The 20597-nt window shown below is 40.3% G+C and overlaps 2 protein-coding genes across 5 annotated transcripts; one reads left to right on the top strand and one right to left on the bottom strand.

Annotated features, from left to right (window-relative positions):
- The first annotated feature begins 989 nt into the window (after positions 1-989).
- LOC117550969 lies at positions 990-5020 on the top strand. 4 transcript variants are annotated; one of them, XM_034223600.1, is made up of 7 exons: positions 990-1088; positions 1518-2191; positions 2297-2342; positions 2818-2894; positions 3502-3612; positions 3947-4220; positions 4540-5020. In XM_034223600.1, exons 1-7 carry the CDS (start codon positions 1071-1073, stop codon positions 4753-4755), a joined length of 1416 nt encoding a protein of 471 aa, XP_034079491.1. In that variant the 5' UTR covers positions 990-1070; the 3' UTR covers positions 4756-5020. The 4 variants fall into 4 exon arrangements, with proteins under 4 accessions (XP_034079491.1, XP_034079520.1, XP_034079509.1 ...); XM_034223618.1 differs by having other exon boundaries at positions 1047-1088; positions 1928-2191; XM_034223608.1 differs by lacking the exon at positions 990-1088 and having other exon boundaries at positions 1390-2191.
- Positions 5021-5601: 581 nt separating this feature from the next.
- Positions 5602-11123, bottom strand: LOC117550947. Its single transcript, XM_034223564.1, has 15 exons — positions 11063-11123; positions 10628-10812; positions 9995-10208; positions 9824-9899; positions 9322-9581; positions 9122-9202; positions 8773-8843; positions 8326-8423; positions 7848-8045; positions 7515-7601; positions 7079-7338; positions 6721-6846; positions 6432-6572; positions 6110-6233; positions 5602-5904 (listed from the first exon to the last, which is right to left on the bottom strand). The coding sequence occupies exons 1-15, from the start codon at positions 11096-11098 to the stop codon at positions 5687-5689; spliced, it is 2175 nt and encodes a 724-aa protein (XP_034079455.1). The 5' UTR covers positions 11099-11123; the 3' UTR covers positions 5602-5686.
- Positions 11124-20597: the final 9474 nt, after the last annotated feature.

The following is a 20597-nucleotide window of genomic DNA, read 5'->3' on the forward strand; positions in this document are numbered from 1 at the left end:
GCCAGCCATAATAACGTCATACCGGGGCGTTCGTTCCGGTGCACTCCGACAGCATTTAGCACTACATTGAGATTAAGATTAAACTAATTTATTTTGGGAACACCCACATACTTATGGAGTTGGCCAGATGTGTGTAAATTACTGTTCATGGTAATTTGAAAACAAATGCCGTTGTTGGACACACACAAACACACCGAACATACACACACATAGCGGAGCTGAGCAGAGCACACACACACACACACACACACACACATCATGCGCCTTTGTGACCGGACATTTCCTTCATACAACGAGTAATAGACCTACCGAGCATGGTTGCCTGGTTGCCCTTCTGTTTATCTGTAATAATCGGGCCGTTCGATGTGTGTGTGTGTGTGTGTAGAGGTGTGTGTGGTTGAAACGTAGCAGCCTGCAGTGGGGAACACAGAAGGCGGTTTGTACGCGCTGGTGCTGCACTTCTCAGAGGCTGCCTCCTGATGCTGCAGCCATTTCATGAAGTGAAGGAGGTTTTACAAATTAAAAAAATAGCTCTACACCCCTGGCCGCAATGTCCTTAAAAGTAAGTCTGAGTTCGAAATATATGGGCTCAGAACAGTCTCATAATACACACATGCACACAGAAGGATTCACACTTGTATTTCATGATCCGCAAAATGATTCAAACTTGTATTTCCGGATCCACACTTGTGTTTTTCAATGCATACACAAATGTGTTCCGTTTCATATACATGTAAATAAAATCCAAACACAGAAAAAAGTTTTACATGTGTATTTTTGATCCACACATATTAGTTTTCCGTTTAAAACCGCTGCACCTTCAAACACAAACAGCTTTCTGTGCACGGATCGCTTTGCATTCGTGTGTGGGTTTTTTGAGACTCCCCTGACTCTCACCCGATTCGTACTTGTAATTTCTCTCATCTATAGCCAATCAGATGTCTCCTCCAATCTAAGCCAATCACATGAGCGCGCCCCCACGTGGGTAGGATTTCTTGCGTTCGTGACGTAGCGCTTCATTTACGCTTTTTGCGCAGTCCGGACTCCGGAGCTGACAGGTCAACTTCAACATGGCGTCTAGCACAAGTGTAAGTTATACGTGTCTCGGCGTGAATGATTAAATATGTTTTAGGTATGAATTATTGTTATGTTAGTGATGTGTTAGCATGGAAGTAATATGGGTGGCATGTAATGCTAGCGTTTGCTGGCAAGTTAGCTATATTATGCTAATAGACTACCTAGGATTATAACCTTACATAGCTAACATTAGCCAAATATTTCTTTAACTTCTTTCATTCTGTTGCTTTGTTTTTTAGGGACAATTTAGACAGAATTAATCCAAAATTTGCTGCTCAAATTATTATTCAAAAATATATTCCATTGTGTTTAATGATGGGGTGGAATTGAACATTAAGAGATGATGTTAAATAGGATTAACCAGTGTTGGTAAACAAACGGTCGAACGTTGAGCACTGTTGGTCATATTTTATCTATCTTTTCTATTATTTTCCCCCCAGGAATCAGTAAAGCGTGAAATCCTTCAGAGACTTCAAGATCGACTGACATACATCTTGGATAGGACACCTGTTGATCTCGAAGGGCTACAGTTTGCGTGCCGTCAGGCTTTTGTTATATTGAGTGCACTGGGTGACATTGTTGATTTAGGGAATAATATACAGTCTGCACTTGCAGACCTGAATAGCCTTATCCAACAAGAGAGAGATAATCAACAGATATTTGTGACCCTTGAGTTGCAAAAATGTTGTGGACGTGGGCGTCCACGATTGAATGTGTCAGTAGAGGCTCTGACACATCTGGTTGAACTGGGACTGCCATCGAGTTGCATCGCCAGACTCCTGGGTGTGTCTAGAGCAACGCTATTTAGGCGGATGACCGAAAATGACATTTCTATATCTGCTTCATATAGTGGCTGCACTGATGACGAATTGGATTCATTGATCACCACAATAAAAAGTGCAATGCCAGATGCTGGCTACCGTGTAGTCCGAGGTGCTCTACTTGCGAAGGGACACAGAGTGCAATGGGAACGGGTGTATGCATCCATGCATCGTGTGGACAGTGTTGGTGTGCTCGCCAGGATGACCCGGATGGGATGTGTGGTGAGGAGAACATACACAGTTCCTTACCCTAAGTACATGGTGCACATTGACACCAACCACAAGCTCATCAGGTTTGTCTGCATGCTGTCTGTATGTAATCTGTTCATTTTATTATTTTTAATGTCTAGTTGTATATATCTTGTGTATGTAATCATATCATTGTCTATCATTGACAGGTACAACTTTGTTATCTTTGGGGGAATAGATGGCTATTCAAGGAAGGTAAGACTATTCTATTGTCAAGAACCAACAACTGCAAAATGTTGCCGAACATCATGTGATGGTTTTACTTTTCTAAGCTTCAGTTTATTTTCTGTACCAACAGGTGGTGATCTTTAGGTACACAATCGAACCTATAGTTAATTACATATCGCCTCTTACCAAACAGACGATATGGACTTCTAAAGTCACCTTATATTTGAAGTGATTCAGATCAAACAATATGCATTTACTTATTTACTTAATTTCAAAATAAATACTTTGAAGAACTTGTGAAATAATTAAAACACTTATACTAGTAACCGCACAATATATGTCAAGAAGCTTGCCTGAGCTATCATGATATTCTGTTATACATTGAATAATTCTGTTGTGCGTTGTTCTCTTAATGCTGCACATTGTCATTTGACAGATGCTTCAAGTTAAACTGATTCATCAAGGTACTAATATGTTGTTTTATGTGTACTTGTATGTGTAGATTATGTACTTGAAGATAGCAGACACCCACTTGTGTTTCTTCAATGAAGCTGTGAACGAGCACGGGTTTCCTCTGAGGTATTCACATTATTTCATATGTAATCATTAGTGTAATTGCGGACCTTTCCATCAAATTTAGATGTTCCCCTCCAATGGCTGCATCAGTGACGACCACTTTACTTTTGATGGGACTCATTCATTGCAAATATTGTCGTGCTTTACTGTTAGTTCAAAGAGGCAATCTGAACATATAAGTTAAAACAATTGCCATTATAAACGGTACTTTTCTAGGTCACAAAAGTGCTGTCGGACACAGCCATATCAATTGTTAATTCTATGTGAGCCCCTCACATATGACAATATATAAGCGACATGTCCGATTTTTCTATCCCTCAGCTGAGATTCATGTACTGTACAGAAATATGAAAATATAATCTATTCACAAGCTGATGTGAACCATCCCTCATTCAGGTGTGGAAAGATAACTCGAGGTTTAATAAAGTGAAAGAGAACTCTTAAGGGTTACAGTTAAGGACCTGTCCAGATATATCAAATATGTATGTCCAGAGAGAGCCATTTGTGATCACATTATGGATGTAGATCATTATGGAATTGTACCCCTCGTTTTTTGGACCTTCAAATACGTAGATTTTAACTATGCATAATTATTTGATGTATTTTCCAGAGTGAGAGGAGATCATGGTGGAGAAAATGTGGGAGTAGCACAATTAATGTTCTCAGTTCGTGGAACTGACAGTAACAGCTTCATTGCAGGGAAAAGCGTACACAATCAACGGTGAGTTAAACCTAATTTTGTAAGCTTATGAGCATATTTCTTCTTCTTAATATTCCCTTTAACAAACCTTCATAAGCACATGTTGAGACCATTCCTTCACAAAGAAGAAAATGACAATTTTCACAGAAATTTACCAGCCACGCAAACATTTGAAAACTCACTTAATGTTATGTTTGTACTCTCCTGTCAAGTCAGTTGATTTTTTTTAAATAAATGCAATTTTCAGTTAGAGACATTGCCATTGATTCAATGACTAGGAAACTTTAAATTGTTCATAGTGAACAGTTTGAATTTTCTTTTAAGTTTAACATTTTTTTGTGTTTTCTTCTCACAGAATTGAACGCCTCTGGCGTGATGTGTTCATGAGTGTTACGGGTGTCTTTTACAACACCCTGCACTCTCTTGAGGAACAACACCTGCTTGACATCAGTAACGTCCTGCACATCTTCTGCTGCCACTACGTTTTCTTGCCACGCATCCAAGCCAACCTGGATGTGTTCAGTGAGGCCTGGGCCAACCATCCCACCAGGACAGAGCAACATCTGACACCCAATCAGTTGTGGCAGGTGGGCCAGCACCTGAATCCTGTTGCAGATCCTGAGCCTGAGGTAAATTATGAATTTTCAAAACCATCACTATCTCTTGTTTATTATCAATCAATAAAAACCCAAACAGTATAATAAGTTATCTGATTCATAAACTAACTCCCGTTCTTGGATTAAAAGAACCTCTGCTGGGAGCAAGCAAGAACACTTTTCTATAATATTACACTATTACCTTAACATTATTCCACAATCACTCCATTTTTTATTATTATAGAACAATTGCATACCCTCTTTATTTCGCCTGATCACATATTTTGTAATAAGAAGCAGTAATGGCACAGTGCTTGCTTTAATATTTGTACACTCACTTTGTCTTTTTTAGGGTTCACTCATACCAGAGATTCAATGGGAAGAGAGTGGATACACAAATGAGCATCATACCGGGGTCAATGTCCCTACGCTGAACTTCCCTCTCTCAGACCTTGAAATTATGCAACTGCAAGACAACATTGATCCATTGGAAGAATCTGAATGTTTCGGAGTGGACATATATCTCAATACTGTCCAATACATTGAGAATTTAATTGAGCACCGATAGTTGTTACATTTAACAACTATAGTATGATTTGTGTCATGATTTCAGTTATTTGGCAATGATGGAAAGTTAATCATTTTATATTTACATAGCTTATGCTTGATTAAGTTAATCTCAATTGCATGATTAGACATTTTTCTTTTGACTTATAAATTAATGGAAGTGTTTTTAGAGATGCATTTTCAGTCAGGATCAAAAACCGTTTCAGAGCAACAGAATTACATTCATTTTACACTCTGTACAAAATAAAAACATTGTAAAAGAACTATTCGGAGTGTAATGCTTTACTGTTCAAGGGATTGGGCATTGTTACGGCCCGTCCACACAGCGGTGTGCGTTGAAGCTTCCAACGCTTCTGCCCATTCACTTTGAATGGGGTGACGTCACTTTTAGCCGAACTGCATTTTGGAAAGCGACGTGGAGCGTTGCTGGCGTTGCTCGCTTCAAAAGTTGAGCAATGTTCAACTTTTGGCGACTCGGCAGAAGCGTCAGCCAATGAAATCCCATTTATGCAAATCTGCCATTACAAGCGCTAGCCAATCAAACCGTGTGTATGCTGGGAGAGACTACGCAGGTCATTTCCTCATATTCAAAAAAATGGAGGGAAAATTCATTATTTTATATCCAGTTTACTTCGTTTTAACATTGCTATTGCTTTGTATGTCGGGGGCGGGAGATTCATGTGATTGGTTGTTGGTCGCAAAAAATCCCCAAGCTTCAGACACGCCCAACTCCAAGCGTCAACGCACGCTGCTGTGTGGACGCTCCGTTAAAGTGTAACAATGATAATGGACAAACAGTCTTTTTCCAAATGTCCTTTATTTATAAAACACGGTAGGTGTACCAACTGTAACCCTGTATCTCACAGTGTATTGAATAGAGAGGCAAACCCTTCTCCAGAAAAATACAAAACAAACTGAGAGTCAGTGTGTAGCTACACAAGCCCAAAGCCTGAACTGATGGAACTGAGGGCCATCATCAAGTCCTGGTGGAACTTCTCATAAGTTTGGTAGTGGCTTGGGAGCTTCAATTTTAGGAAGCAGGTGAGAGCCACTGGGTATTTTGAAGTAACAACCTCAACTTCAAGGTTTGTTGTGAGCAGCTCCCACCCGACCCAGAACTTCAAGAGGTCACGCAGCACCTTCGGAGATGCTATGGGAGAGAATTTGTTATGTATGCGATACCTCAAATTGCATTATATCAAAACTTAAATTTGAGCAGTAAAACTTGCAGGAATATCAACGGTTAACCCATGCATAGATTTGTATTTGTACACCGATGTGTGTATATTATTTTTCATCAGAACTGCCATCTCTTCAGCTGCACTACAGCTTTAGCAGTCATTAATTAGTGTTACCTTCCTCTATGAATTGCCTCAAAAATCCAGTGACGAGACCGACTTTCTCCAATGGAACGGCGTCGTCCTCGTCCTCATCGCTGTCACTTTTGGGCTGTGGCCAGTGGATGTTCTGGATCACAGTCTATAGGGGATCAAATACAAACGTGTTCTTTGCTAAGATTGAAGCTCATGTTATATGCTACAGAATTATCTTAACATTGTAAAGCATTGATTTAAGATCTACACACCAGTTTAAGAGCCCCACAAATGAAATTGCATGATAGTGTTTGCAAACAAATCCCATGAATAACATAAATCCAATAAAGAAAATGGTACTTACCTGTGAGTTCAGCTCATCATTTTTCTCTCTTGGAAATAATATGGGGTGGACATCTGGCCTATTTGAAACAAGCGGCCAGATTCCCGTTTCTTTAAGGCCTTTGCGAATCTGCTTGATAGGCTGCCTAACACGGTGAAGTACCTACAAGTAAAAGGAACAATCAAACTGAGGCACTAATGGAAAAACACCACAGTAGCAGATACAGGAGGACTTACAAAGCAAACCTACTAATTACCTAAACATTGTATTGTATTGTTTAAATAAAAATGGTACAATATAAAATGATTACTGCATGGGAAAGAAGTTCCTGGAACAGCCAGTCATGATTGGTGGAGGTTGGAACAGGGAGGTCCCAGGACAGGCAAAGATCAGTCACACTGGTGGTTTCTTGAGCAGTAAGTTGTGTATTCTTGAGCTAAAACAGGAGAAAAGAGGACATCATTTAAATGCATGCAAAAGTGGACAAAAAGCCTAAATCTGGAAAAATCAAAATGGGACACAAAAAAGCATTGGAAATCATTTCTAGCTAAACAGCCCAGCCTTGACGCATGAATGGAATCTTTTTCATAATGCACAAGATGACAAGTGTATGTTAGCATTGTGGTGCAGTGGTGTATGACATGTCACTTTTTAACTAGGACACTCACAAAACCAATTGTTTCACGGTGGTCAAGATCAGGACAGTCCAGCAGGGTAAGCGCTGATGCTGCAGTATCCGTGCTCCCACCAGTCAACAGAGTCACTACAGGCACACTTAGTCCTGAGAAACCAAAACCACCATGCAGGAAGGAATGGCCTATCATCCGACCTGCCATCTCAAACAGGTTGCTTTCCCGAAGCACAGCAGCTGCGGAGGGAACCCGATGTTCCATTTCGCCTTCAAAAAGGCTTGTAAGAGCTGCACAGCCTTAAGAAAAAAGGAGAAATAGTTTAGACACCATGTATTGCTATAACGTAATTTTTAGGTCAAGCTATATTGAGTGTTGGTTCAACTGTGAATATGCATGTTGTAATCTTTGTTGGTTTATTAAGATGTAGCTGCAAGTGGTTATTTCAATTGAAAGACAAATGGGGACATCCCACCTAAATTTATACTGAAGCCGGTCTTCAGTTTCTGCATGGCCATTGACAAAACGTGTCGGTTGACACCTTGGCCGACTGCTGCATCCCCTTGAAAAGACGACCTCATTTAGAAAAGTACAACCAACAAGATGATATTCAACATACACTTACCAAGAGACAACATGAATCATCCTTCAAGCTTTCAATACAATAAATGTAACTAGTTCTTTCTTCCCTGGTCTAAGGGACATGAACTTAATCCTCAACATGCAAGTAAAAACAAACAAAAAGGCAAAATTCGACCCAGATGACAACCTATAATGAAACATGAGAAGTTACACTATTTATTAATACCTCTCAGCCTGCACTTCAATGGAGCTGCCCAGTTAACATTGTTCATTTTAAAGAATGAAATCAATGAACTGTCTGTTTCTTCTTCTGCGTCAAACAAGTCGATTGACAGAAAGAGGCGTGGACATTCATAGTTACGTTCCAGCAGTTCCTCTCTGAACAACTGACATGCCTTCCGGGGGTCCACTTCATTGGCCCATGCTGAAATGTAATTTGAAGGGAAAAAAAGTGGTTGGTACAATAAACTTCATAATATGTCAGCTTCAATTGTAAAATAGTACTTCATTTATTGTCTCATTTAGTAAGCCCTGTATTTTAAAGCAATATATTAAAAGGTAGTAACTTGAAATCAATTATCCTTTCCATATTACTGGATCAAAAATGTAACAACATTCATTTTGGTGATCATTGCTATTTAAGTGTTTCCGAGTAGTCACTGTTTCAAACTACACCACAGCAGTAATTGTTCTGAATAAATAACCTGCTGAAACTGTTGCTGGCAATCGTTGAACTGAAGGTCCTGGCATTTCCTCTGTCCTTGTCATACTGGCTGCATCGCTATGATGAGCAGGGTCCATTCTTGGAAAAGACAAAACAAAAAACATACTCACAGGAATGGAAAATAGAGACTAGTGAGCGCCCTTCTTTTTTTACATATTTCTTCTTGCATATCAAACAAAGTAATTTAAATCAGATCCCTAATAAGTATTTCGGCTCTGTTAAGATTTCTACATTTCCTAAAAATGCATCACATGCTCTGATGCAGCTGCTATAGCTGTAACATTACAGCATTTTAAAACACAAAAAAGGAACAAGCACATTCACCAAACGATATCGTTATTAGGTTTGACACTTTGTATATGTTGTTCACCTCTCTCAAAACATGTCTATCTTCCATCTTTTGCTTGAACAAGTCAAAACGTCTTACCCTTCACCACATGTGCTTGCATGAAATGAGAGGACATCAATTGGGTAAGATTCAAGACATATAGGGCAAACCTGTAAAAAACATAAACAAATGTCAATACCTTTAAAACATATCACATTATTATAAGAGGTTTTATGTTTAATAATTCTCTCTCAGATAAGTGATACAGGAAACATTATTCTATGATAAAAAAATGAGTACATAGACAGTGTGCAAAAAGTCTGTTTGGTGAAATGTGTTATACCCTACCTATATACACACCTGCAATCATGCTGTCATTATTTACTGAAAACAATAAGGCTTTTATACTAAATTGCAAAGTAACTTTAACAGGATCAGCATCAACTACCTCTGACAATTCTCCCATCCCTGTGTTAGGTGGATTTGGCTGCTCAATCACTTCATCAAGAGAAGTCCCAGATTCACTCTCCTAAAAAACAAAAAAGGTACAGAGAATTGGTTCTATAGATTTTGAAACAGTCATTTGAGCAAACTAAAACATTACATATTTATTTGAGAAATGAGAGAAACGTTTTAATAACAGCTTACAGTCAATATGTCATTACATTCCTCCACATGTAAAGGCAACAGCTGCAAAGGCATTTGACTGCCACATGTTATGCAGGTTGACTGTGGCATCTTTGCAAACTCTGCCGAGTCATAGGGTAGTGGTTCGGTAGAAAGTTGCTCCTGTAGTGGAATTACAAACACAATGTTTTTTCCGTTGTTGGACGCTGTTTTGAGGAGCCTTGTGGAGTACCCCTCGGAGTCAGTAGGAATTATGGACAGCTTTCGACGTCCACTACCACCTATTTTAAAATCAAAATAGGAACAACACAAGTGTGCTTTAAAACCACCTGACAGTACATACATTAATATTAGGGATATACGTTACACTTTGTCAGGCAAACTTTAGTACTGTTTTATACAACTTGAAGAAGTGATATGAATGGTAATTCAAAGTAGGGCAACAGAAAACACATATGTGGGGCTTCTGAGTGTGAAAAACACAACACAGCATTTTCACCAATGAAGATGAGAACAATATTACCTGCTGACTTGAAAAACATCCAGCCTCCTTTTAATGTTTTCAGTTTTGGAAATTCTTCCTCAACCGAAGCCATAGTCTTTAAAACAAAGTGAAATAACATACAATATTCAGCAAGTGATTCACATTTTAAATCATTGAGAAATCTTTAATACTGTCTGTTTATATGATTACCTCACTGTGCAATAAGTTGTCCGGTAGATTTAGCATCCTCTTTCCAAGGCCAGCATAGGCAAGTGGTAGCTCTTCCGAGCCCTTAGGTGTAAACTGACTGGGTCCCGAAAGGACATATATGCGAAAGTCCGTCCGTTTGACGATGCAAGGAGCCGGGGTGGGAAATCGTCTTTTGCCTCTTGGCTGATCAGTACTGAACATACTTGGGAATTGCCTGATGTGGGAATGACAAAAGGATCTGTGAGACTAGACATTGTTATATCATTTGCAAATCATTGGCTTGCGTTGATGGTTTTGTTAACATAGGTTGAACAAATTGTATGAATAAAAAGCGAAATCATAGTTAATATTCTGTCGATACAAAAACAATCTTTAGCTTTATCTTACCAAAATATTTGTTTTTAAAACATTAATATATTGTGTTTGGGACGTTTCAAGGCAAGGGGTTGTTAAAGGTTTTAAAAGCAGTAATGGAGGATACATACTATGGACAAATGTTTTAAAACATTAACTCAACATTACATTAGAGTAATGCGAGGGGTGAGATCAAATATCAGATGTTTACACATCTACGGGATTAAGCCACAGTTTGATCTTGAACTGTCAAATGTAAAAAAAAGTCTATTAAATCACCTTCTCATCGCCTGCCTCACCCTGACATCATTGTGGGATTGGACGCTGTCTACCGCCCTGACTGCTACGCTGACCGGTGCACTCTCTGCTATGCTCACTTCTGGTGGAGTTGGAGTCGCAGACAACTCCCTGGCTATTAATTGAACTAAAGCCCGTGCTGCTACCTCGACCCGAGGCGTTACACCCTGTCGAACAGTCAATTAATTTTCTCTCACATTCACTTCACTGCAACATTTTACTTGGTAGCAGAAGCACATAATAAGAATGGGGGATCGTTAGACCGACAACGCTAGTTAATGTTAGCTTATGGAGCTCAGCTACTACAACACAGCTAACCAAAACAGTTCTATATAATTCTCGAATTAAACAACTAACAACTAAGCAAAACCAATCATTCATAATTTAGGAGTATTTCATAATTTAAACATAATTTACACTTGGAGCGGGAGGCGCGCGACCACCAGACGCCATTTTAAAGATGACCTCTGACCTATCAGCTCCGGAGTCCGGACTGCGCAAAATGCGTAAATGAAGTGCTACGTCACGAACGCAAGAAATCCTACCCACGTGGGGGCGCGCTCATGTGATTGGCTTAGACTGGAGGAGACATCTGATTGGCTATAGATGAGAGAAATTACAAGTACGAATCGGGTGAGCGTCAGGGGAGTCTCAAAAAACCCACACACGAATGCACAGCGATCCGTGCACAGAAAGCTGTTTGTGTTTGAAGGTGCAGCGGTTTTAAACGGAAAACTAATATGTGTGGATCAAAAATACACATGTAAAACTTTTTTCTGTGTTTGGATTTTATTTACATGTATATGAAACGGAACACATTTGTGTATGCATTGAAAAACACAAGTGTGGATCCGGAAATACAAGTGTGAATCCTTTTGCGGATCATGAAATACAAGTGTGAATCTTTCTGTGTGCATGTGTGTATTATGAGACTGTTCTGAGCCCATAGAAATATATCTCAAATAATGTATGCACTGCCATTTTCCCTCATAAGCATAACAGTCTGCGATGAAACGGTTGTCTCAGTCCTGTGTGCTCCACTTCCTATTGGCGCACCGGTAACTTTCTCTGCGCACGAGAGGCTGAGACCTTATGCTAATCAATTTTGATTTATTTTGTATGTTTTGGATGAAATAATATGACTGGTATAGGTGCGAAAATAAAAATAAAAATGTGCGGCCCGGCAGTAACACCTGTGGTTGGGAACCCCTGCATTAAAGGTCCCATCATATGCTTTTCTGGTTATTACCCGTCCCCTTGTGTGTTATATAGCTTTTTATGCATGTAAACGGTCTGCAAAGTCACAAACCCTCAAAGTACACCCTGTAGCGCAGGGCTTCTCAAACTCCGGACCAAGATCCGGACCGAACTGCAAATCAATCCGGACCGAACCTTGTGTCCCATTATAAAAAAAAACTTATAATAAAAAAAAATAATAATAATTATTAAAAAAAAAGAAAAGATTCTGATGTAAATTAAAGTGGACCTATTATGCTATATTGGAAAAAATATATTGTAGGTCCATACCTATACAAATATAGGTCTGTGAACACCCATTTTAGCCATGCCTCATACTGCTCATACCCCTCTTGTGCAGCCCTGTTAGAGAAACGCGGATTTTGGGTCCTTAGCTTGAAAAAAAAAGAGGAGGCGGAGCTAATGCCTGATCAGAATTCTACCGGAGATAAAGTTACATTCTGTTGTAATAAAACGCCATCCTGTTCTTATCCACATCAAGGAGTATTTCTGAAACAGTATGGATCTCAAATGCTTTTTCTCTTGTGGGTTTATCACAAGGTGAGTTCCTTTTTTGATTCCCTGCTTTTTAAACACATGTGCTCTCCAGTACAGGTTAGCTCTGAGTGTTAGCGAGGCTTGCTAATGTAAACAAAGACGAGATTACGTCCAAAACACGTTCAAAACGCGTCAGGCATTGTTTCTGATAGCAATTTTCTGTGGGTCCGCTGCCGATTTGACGTCAGATTGGCAGCAAATCTGTATACGCTCGTTGTACCCCTGTTTTTAAAAGATTTGGGTAGCCTACGGAGGAAAAGAGAGCGGGTTTTATTTTCTGACGCTGCGTGAGTTCCCTGACACACCGGGGACACATATTTATGTATAAAATACATCACAAAGTGCATTTTGCATGATAGGTCCCCTTTAATGTATATTGTCTTGTGTCTGACGCGTTCTGAGAATGAACGTGCATATATTTACTTGTGTGCGCGAGTGTCACACGCATTTAAGTTAACCACAAGTTTACCTTGACTTTCTAATGCTTCTAATGCCATTTTTGCCGAGGTTCAAGACAAACTACAGACAAACAGTGCAATTTCTCCCACTAGTTCAAGCCATGATACTGTATGTATGTATGTATGTATGTATTGAATGTCTGTGTGTATACAGGGGCGCCGTTTACCGACAGGCAAGTGCTTGGACCAGAAGGGGGCCCCCAAATAAGGTAGATTAATCCAATCCAATCCAACTTTATTTATATAGCACTTTAAAACCTCCTGACCAAAGTACATGCATAGCACGCCGAAACTGCTTCTTAATTTCAGTTTCGTTGCTCCGCTCCGGGGGTGGGGGGGGTTTACTGGCATTGATCCGGACCATTGACCTTGTATACAATTCACAAGTGGACCTTTAACAAAAAAGTTTGAGTACCCCTGCTGTAGCGAGTAAAACTCTAATACAGAAAAGACGTGTCATTCGGCGCCACTCGATGACGTAGTATACTTGAAATTTAGTTTCCTATCCATGTGAACATGATTTAAGTGTGGGGTGGACCTAACCTACTCTATGGGGGTCTGGGGTCATGCACCCCCGGGAAGATTGTTTTTTAAATGTTGAAGTTAAAAGCATCAATCTGGTGCACTTTGAGAGCAACATTAAGAGATCTATGGATACATCACTCAACACCCATATGAAACAGAACTGTAAGCAGATTGTACGGTGGCCCTGAAGTGCAAGACACCACAGCATTTCACAAAACACCACAGCGTTTCAGAAAACACCACAGCATTTCACACTGGACGGATAGGGTATTCCTTTAGGGAGAACACTTCTTGTTTGTGATTGGACAGAGCCAGCCATAGAAGCACTGCTGTGATTGGTTGTTTTTGCTGCCAGTGAAGAAATGACGCTTCGTGATTGGTCAGCACCCGACAGCGCAATATCTCCCAACACATCAGCCGTTAGCACACACTCAGAGCTCACAGCTCCTCATATCTGTTCAGAAACTGGACAAAAGTTAAACATGTACAAACCACAGACCGTCTGTGTCATGGCGAATACAGTCACTGCTTTTATTTATGTCTGTATGACGTTGTTGTGAGTGTGGACGGAGCAGTTACAGGTTAGTTTAGCCTGATGGATCCGATTCTATTCAGAAAACACGCATTTTAAAAGCTTTTCGCCTGCCGTCTTGTCTGCAGACTTGTCAAAATGTTAATTCATGGTTTTTACTAACCGTTATCAGTATGTAGTTACTTCGGCATCACTTTGAAACGTGTATTACAATTAAATCACGGTCAAATATGTTCATTTTGTTGTAGTTGGTATCTCCCATAGGATTTACATGGAGATACGCCCCGCCCCCTCTCCAGCGCGTCTTGTTTGAATGACAGGAGCAAACACAGCTGACAGCCGCGGTGAAACTCGAGCGATTAGAGTGATGCGAATATTGGGTAGTCTACCATAGTATTTACATGGAGATAAGCCCCTTAAAAAACATGAATTAATAAAGCATTAATTCTGTGTTTACTCCTGTCATTCAAACAAGAAGCTGGAGAGGGGACGGGGCGTATCTCCATGTAAATCCTATCGGAATCGGATCGATCAGGCTAAACTAACCTGTAGCTGCTCCGTCCACACTCACAACAACGTCATACAGACATAAATAAAGCAGCGACTGTATTCGCCATGATATAGAGTAGACGGTCTGTGTTTTGTATATGTTTAACTTTTGTCCAGTTTCTGAACAGATATGAGGAGCTGTGAGCTCTGAGTGTGTGCTAACAGCTATACTAATACTATGGTAGACTACCCAATATTCGCATCACTCTAATCGCTCGAGTTTCACCGCGGCTGTCAGCTGTGTTTGCTCCTGTCATTCAAACAAGACGCGCTGGAGAGGGGGCGGGGCGTATCTCCATGTAAATCCTATGGGAGATACCAACTACAACAAAATGAACATATTTGACCGTGATTTAATTGTAATACACGTTTCAAAGTGATGCCGAAGTAACTACATACTGATAACGGTTAGTAAAAACCATGAATTAACATTTTGACAAGTCTGCAGACAAGACGGCAGGCGAAAAGCTTTTAAAATGCGTGTTTTCTGAATAGAATCGGATCCATCAGGCTAAACTAACCTGTAACTGCTCCGTCCACACTCACAACAACGTCATACAGACATAAATAAAAGCAGTGACTGTATTCGCCATGACACAGACGGTCTGTGGTTTGTACATGTTTAACTTTTGTCCAGTTTCTGAACAGATATGAGGAGCTGTGAGCTCTGAGTGTGTGCTAACAGCTAACGGCTGATGTGTTGGGCCAATCACGAAGCGTCATTTCTTGACTGGCAGCAAAAAACAACCAATCACCGCAGTGCTTCTCTGGCTGGCTCTGTCCAAACACAAACAAGAAGTGTTCTCCCTAAGGAATACCCTTTCCGTCCAATGTGAAATGCTGTGGCGTTTTCTGAAATGCTGTGGTGTCTTTCACTTCAGGGCCACCGTAATTTTGTACTGTCATATAGTATTTTATACCTGTTTACTTTATTCTCTTATTTTTTTACAACTATAATGATCATATAAAGATGTGCCTTTACCTCACTGGTTGTAGAAAAAGCTTCTTGTATTCGTTAGCATAGCTAGCTAACCAGATGCTAATAACAACTGTTAGGTAAACTAGATTTTGTCCGCATTTGGGCAACCTCGACTGACGCTGACGTCATTGTTTTATCAGAAACATGGCTAAATAAATCTATTTTGGCCTCTGACATTGCCTTAAATGGTTATAATGTGTATCGTACCAACCGGCCTAATAAAGGTGGTGGCGTTACCATTTATGTTAAAGGATGCTCCACTCATTAGATAATTAATCAAAACTTCAGTATTTAGTGAAACATTATGTTTAAACCATACCCTGAAGAAATCAGCCATATTCCCCGGTAAATAATGATTTTATAGCTCTTTTTTATCAAAACCTGTATATTCCGTCAGGCCGCTGCCATTTTGCCCATTTTCAGTAGTCACGTGATGGTCGTGACGTCATCCATGCGTTCACTTTGTAAACACACGAAAACATGGTGAAGTTTTGAGCAATATGAAGAGATTGGAAGGGGGAATTCAGCCATACAGGTTCGAGCCTACTTAGTAGATACAATGATTTTGATTACTAGATATGTATGCATGTAGTACCACCCTTGCTAGCGATTCCCTCTCTAGTTTAGCATACTCAGCCTCGTTGTCCCTGGCCCTAGAACCACGATTTTATGGGGCCGGAAAAACTGGGGGGAAATACCCACTAGCCGGTACTACGCTATATGGAAAGGCCACCAAAAACTGGCCTGGCCTGGACGATAAAGGACGTTTAAACGGGGCTACCCGCTGCAATGGAAATGCGCCATAACATACCTTATTCTTACTCCGAGCACTACTTCTGGTCCTCCGTCGCTTCACACTTGCAGAGGGCGATTTCTCAACTGGCCGAACTGGTGTCCTGGTCGGTGATGACACCAGAAAGACCGATGGTACTGCATCTCCATTAAGTAATGGTTGTTCAATAAATCCCATGTTATGTTTTATCATACTCATAATAGTCGTCCGGAAACTTGAAATGTTCGCTGCATACATGCGCCTGTGGATCTTTCGGTTCGGGCCGGCCACATTTCGCTAGCCACTGCCTCCGAACGTACTTGCTACGCTTACCTTTTGGCAACAGATGGAACCGAGCATTCCGTGGATTGTTCCTATCAGAATTGTGGCAATGTTTCGCGATACAATGAGGCATATTTGAAGAGAGTAACTACAGTAAATAACATGAACATCAACGTGTCCTCGAAACCAAACGCATGGTTTACGTCACGTCCGGTAAAATGGCGCTGCCCACAGTGTTGATGTTATTTCGGTAATTAATGAGTTTAAAATCACTGATAATGTCATCGGATTAAAAAAAAAAAGAGAGAGACTGGCAGAGACTGGTCTGTTTTATCGGATGATAATTATTTAAAAATGAGTGTCATGAGCATACCATTCCTTTAAGAATAAGTTCAGTGTATCCACATTAGTTTCCAAATCAATCAGTAAGCAATTCGAATTTTTAGCCTTAAATATAGAAGTGGCAAAGGGGCAACAGGTCATGGTGGTGGGCTGTTACAGACCCCCCTCAGCTGTCAAGGACTCCTTGTCTTCGCTAGCAAATCTTATATCGCAGCTAGACTACAAGGAAATAGTGCTACTTGGAGATTTTAACTGGGACTGGTTAACTGCAGTATCAGAGGATTTTAAAAACCTTTGTATCTCTTTAAATGTTACTCAGATTGTTGACAGTCCTACTCGCCCTAACATTAAGTCCCCTAATAAATCCTCCCTAATTGATCTCATCTTAACTAATGCTCCCTATAAATACTCATCTGTGGGAGTATTTGCGAATGATGTGAGTGACCACTGTGCTGTAGCCACAATTAGGGACACTAAGGTCCAGAAGGTTAAACCTCGTATTACTATTAAGAGAGACATAAAACATTTTGTGGAGCAGGGTTTTGTTCATGATCTGTTTGGGTTTGATTGGGGAAAAATCGATTTGTGTGCTGATGTAGAAACTGCATGGTCTTATTTTTAACTTGGTTTTATGGAGATCATTGATAGACATGCACCCCTGCGTACATTTAGAGTAAAGGGACGAGACAATCCTGGGTTTTCTGCTGAATTATCTAGTCTCCTACATGAGAGAAACAAGGCCTGGGCAAAGGCTAGGAGATCAGGCTCAGAGGTAGAATGGCTACGCTTTAGGCAGCTAAGAAATAGCTTCACATCGCAAATCAAAAGTGCTAAGTCTAAGTATTATCTTGTCAGTTACAACAAAGAACCTGAATAATCCTGGAACATTTTGGAAAGCCATAACATCGATATCCGGTGAAATCCGTAATGAGCTACCTCCTTGCCTTACCACAGCATCTGGCACTATATCGGACAGGGCTACTATGTTAAATTGTTTTAATGAGCATTTTGTGTCCTGTGGATCTCTGTTTGATTCTGTCACAAACTCTGCTTCTGTGAACACCACAGTCTGTGATTCTGAAAAACGTGTTTTGGAAAACCCTTTTAGTTTTACTCCTTTTACTGTTGATGTTGTTCGTGAAGCTTTAACCAAGTTAGATCCTAAGAAACCGGCTGGCCCGGACAATGTAGAGCCTTTCTTTTTAAAGATAGCTGCAGATTTTATTGCTCCACCTCTCACTACTCTTTTTAACCTCTCCCTCAGCTCAAACACAATTCCAAAATTGTGGAAGTCAGCGTATGTCCTGCCTCTACTAAAAGGTGGGGAGGCCACTTTATTAAATCATTATAGGCCCATCTCTAAATTATCAGTTCTGGCTAAGGTTCTTGAACACCTAGTGAGTGAACAGGTAAAGGTGTTTTTATGTACAAATGACATCCTGTCTAAACATCAGTCAGGCTTCAGAAAGCAACATAGCACCATCACTGCGACAATGAAAGTGGTGAATGATGTGGCAAGTTTTTTAGATAATAAGCAGAGTTGTGTAGCTCTATTTATTGACCTTTCCAAAGCGTTTGATACTGTCGATCATCGCATCTTAAAGCAGAGGCTACTCAGAATTGGCATATCCAGCCATGCAGTGGGGTGGTTTGTAAACTACCTCTCTGAAAGGTCCCAATGTGTTCATTTTGATGGGCTGTCTTCTGAGTGGTTAAACATCACTAATGGTGTACCACAAGGTTCAGTTTTAGGTCCACTTTTATTCTCCATCTACATCAATAGTTTAGGTGAAAATGTCGATGGAGCAACCTTACATTTTTATGCAGACGATACCGTGATGTACTGTGCAGGTCCCTCCATTAAGAAGGCTGTTGTTGAATTACAAGCAGTTTTTAACATTATTCAGACTCAGCTCTCTGAACTAAAGCTTCTTTTAAATGTTGATAAAACCAAGGTAATGCTCTTTTCAAAAGCTAAAAAGACACCAGAGCCTGTTATAGATATTGTAACTATGCAAAGAATAAAAATTGAAGTGGTTACCTGTTACAAATACCTTGGTATTTGGCTTGATGATTGTCTCACTTTTAAACGTCATGTCAATAACCTGCTTAAAAAGCTGAGGGTTAGGCTAGGTTTCTTTTTCAGAAACAAGTCCTGTTTCTCACTTGAGGCCAGGAAAAGGCTAGTCACTGTGACCTTTTCACCTGGCTGGACTATGGTGATTTGATTTATATGAATGCACCTGCCAATTGCCTGGTCAAGTTAGATGCTGCGTATCACAGCGCACTGAGATTTGTGACAAACTGTAAAGCATTAATCCATCACTGTACCCTATATGCAAGGGCTGGTTTGCCTTCGCTAACTGTACGGAGGCTCAGTCACTGGTACATTTTTATATATAAAGCCATGTTAGGGAAACTTCCATCCTACATCTGCTCCCTGATCTCACAGCGAATTGTAAGTGGCTACTGCCTGAGATTGCATGCTGTAGTTTTATTAAATGTGCCAACTGCTAGGACTGTCTTAGGGAAGATAGCTTTTAGATGCGCAGCTCCTCTGTCTTGGAATAGTCTGCAATTGAAATGGAAACTGAGCAATCTGGTGCCACTAAATGTTTTTAAAGCTCGGTTGGATGCTACTCAATCGGAAGCTGTTGGTACCTGCTCATGTGGATAGTTATTGTAAATTCTAATCCCTGTAATGATGCTGTAAAATGTCCTTTTTGTTGTTCTGTTTATGTTTTTATGTTTCATGTGGAACCTACTTGAGCAGGTCTCCCTTGAAAAAGAGATCAATGATCTCAATGGGATACACCTGGATAAATAAAGGTTTGAAATGAAATGAAAAACAACAAAATTATTGACTGTATGATCAGTATGACAGATGAACAGATCGCCACTGGGCTTTCAACTAAAGACACAGCAACGCAACAACTGCGGCATGTAACTACTGCAATTTTTGGAGCGGCGTTCCGGTGCTCTCCGTCAGAACTGCACCCATGTCAGACGAGACATATACCACGTGATGACACGTCAGGCTCGTGTTGTGTTCAAGGAAAAAAAATTGCGTGTGTTTTATAAATTACCTCGAGGGCCGTATCAAATGGTCTCGCGGGCCATATACGGCCCGGGGGCCGGAGGTTCCCCACCCCTGCTATACAGAGATGCTGTATGAGAAAACCAATGTGATTTTGGAACATTGAACAATGTAAATCCTCAACAATGGAATTATGATCAGTAGAAATGGCCATGACATGGGACCTTTAAATACTTCTTTCGTGATTTCGTGATTATAGCATGTATATGACCAGGGGCACACTTTTACTATTGAATGAGTAAATGTTCTGTCTCCAAGTCTCCATGTACTGGTATTTATAGTGTCGTTTCAGTGTGATTTATAATGACAAATATATAACTTGAATTATTCAATGGGTATGATATCCTTAACAGTGGCGGCTGGCCCATAGGGGGCGATAAGGCGCTGCCCCTAAACCACACACACAAACATTATTATTAATAATAATAATAAATTATATAAATTGTCAATATTTGTGTGTTTAAAATATGGAATGCACCCAGAAATATGTGTAAAATATGTTTTTTAAATGTATGCTTTTCCTAGTACACTGTATGACTGAAGTACTGTGCTGGGGCGATGGGGAAATCGCCCCACGGAGGCGGGTCTCTGTAGCATGTTAGCCAATTGTTGATTCAAGATA

The sequence above is a fragment of the Gymnodraco acuticeps genome, unplaced genomic scaffold (assembly GCF_902827175.1).
Source record: "Gymnodraco acuticeps unplaced genomic scaffold, fGymAcu1.1, whole genome shotgun sequence".
NCBI classification, from domain to species: Eukaryota; Metazoa; Chordata; class Actinopteri; order Perciformes; family Bathydraconidae; genus Gymnodraco; species Gymnodraco acuticeps.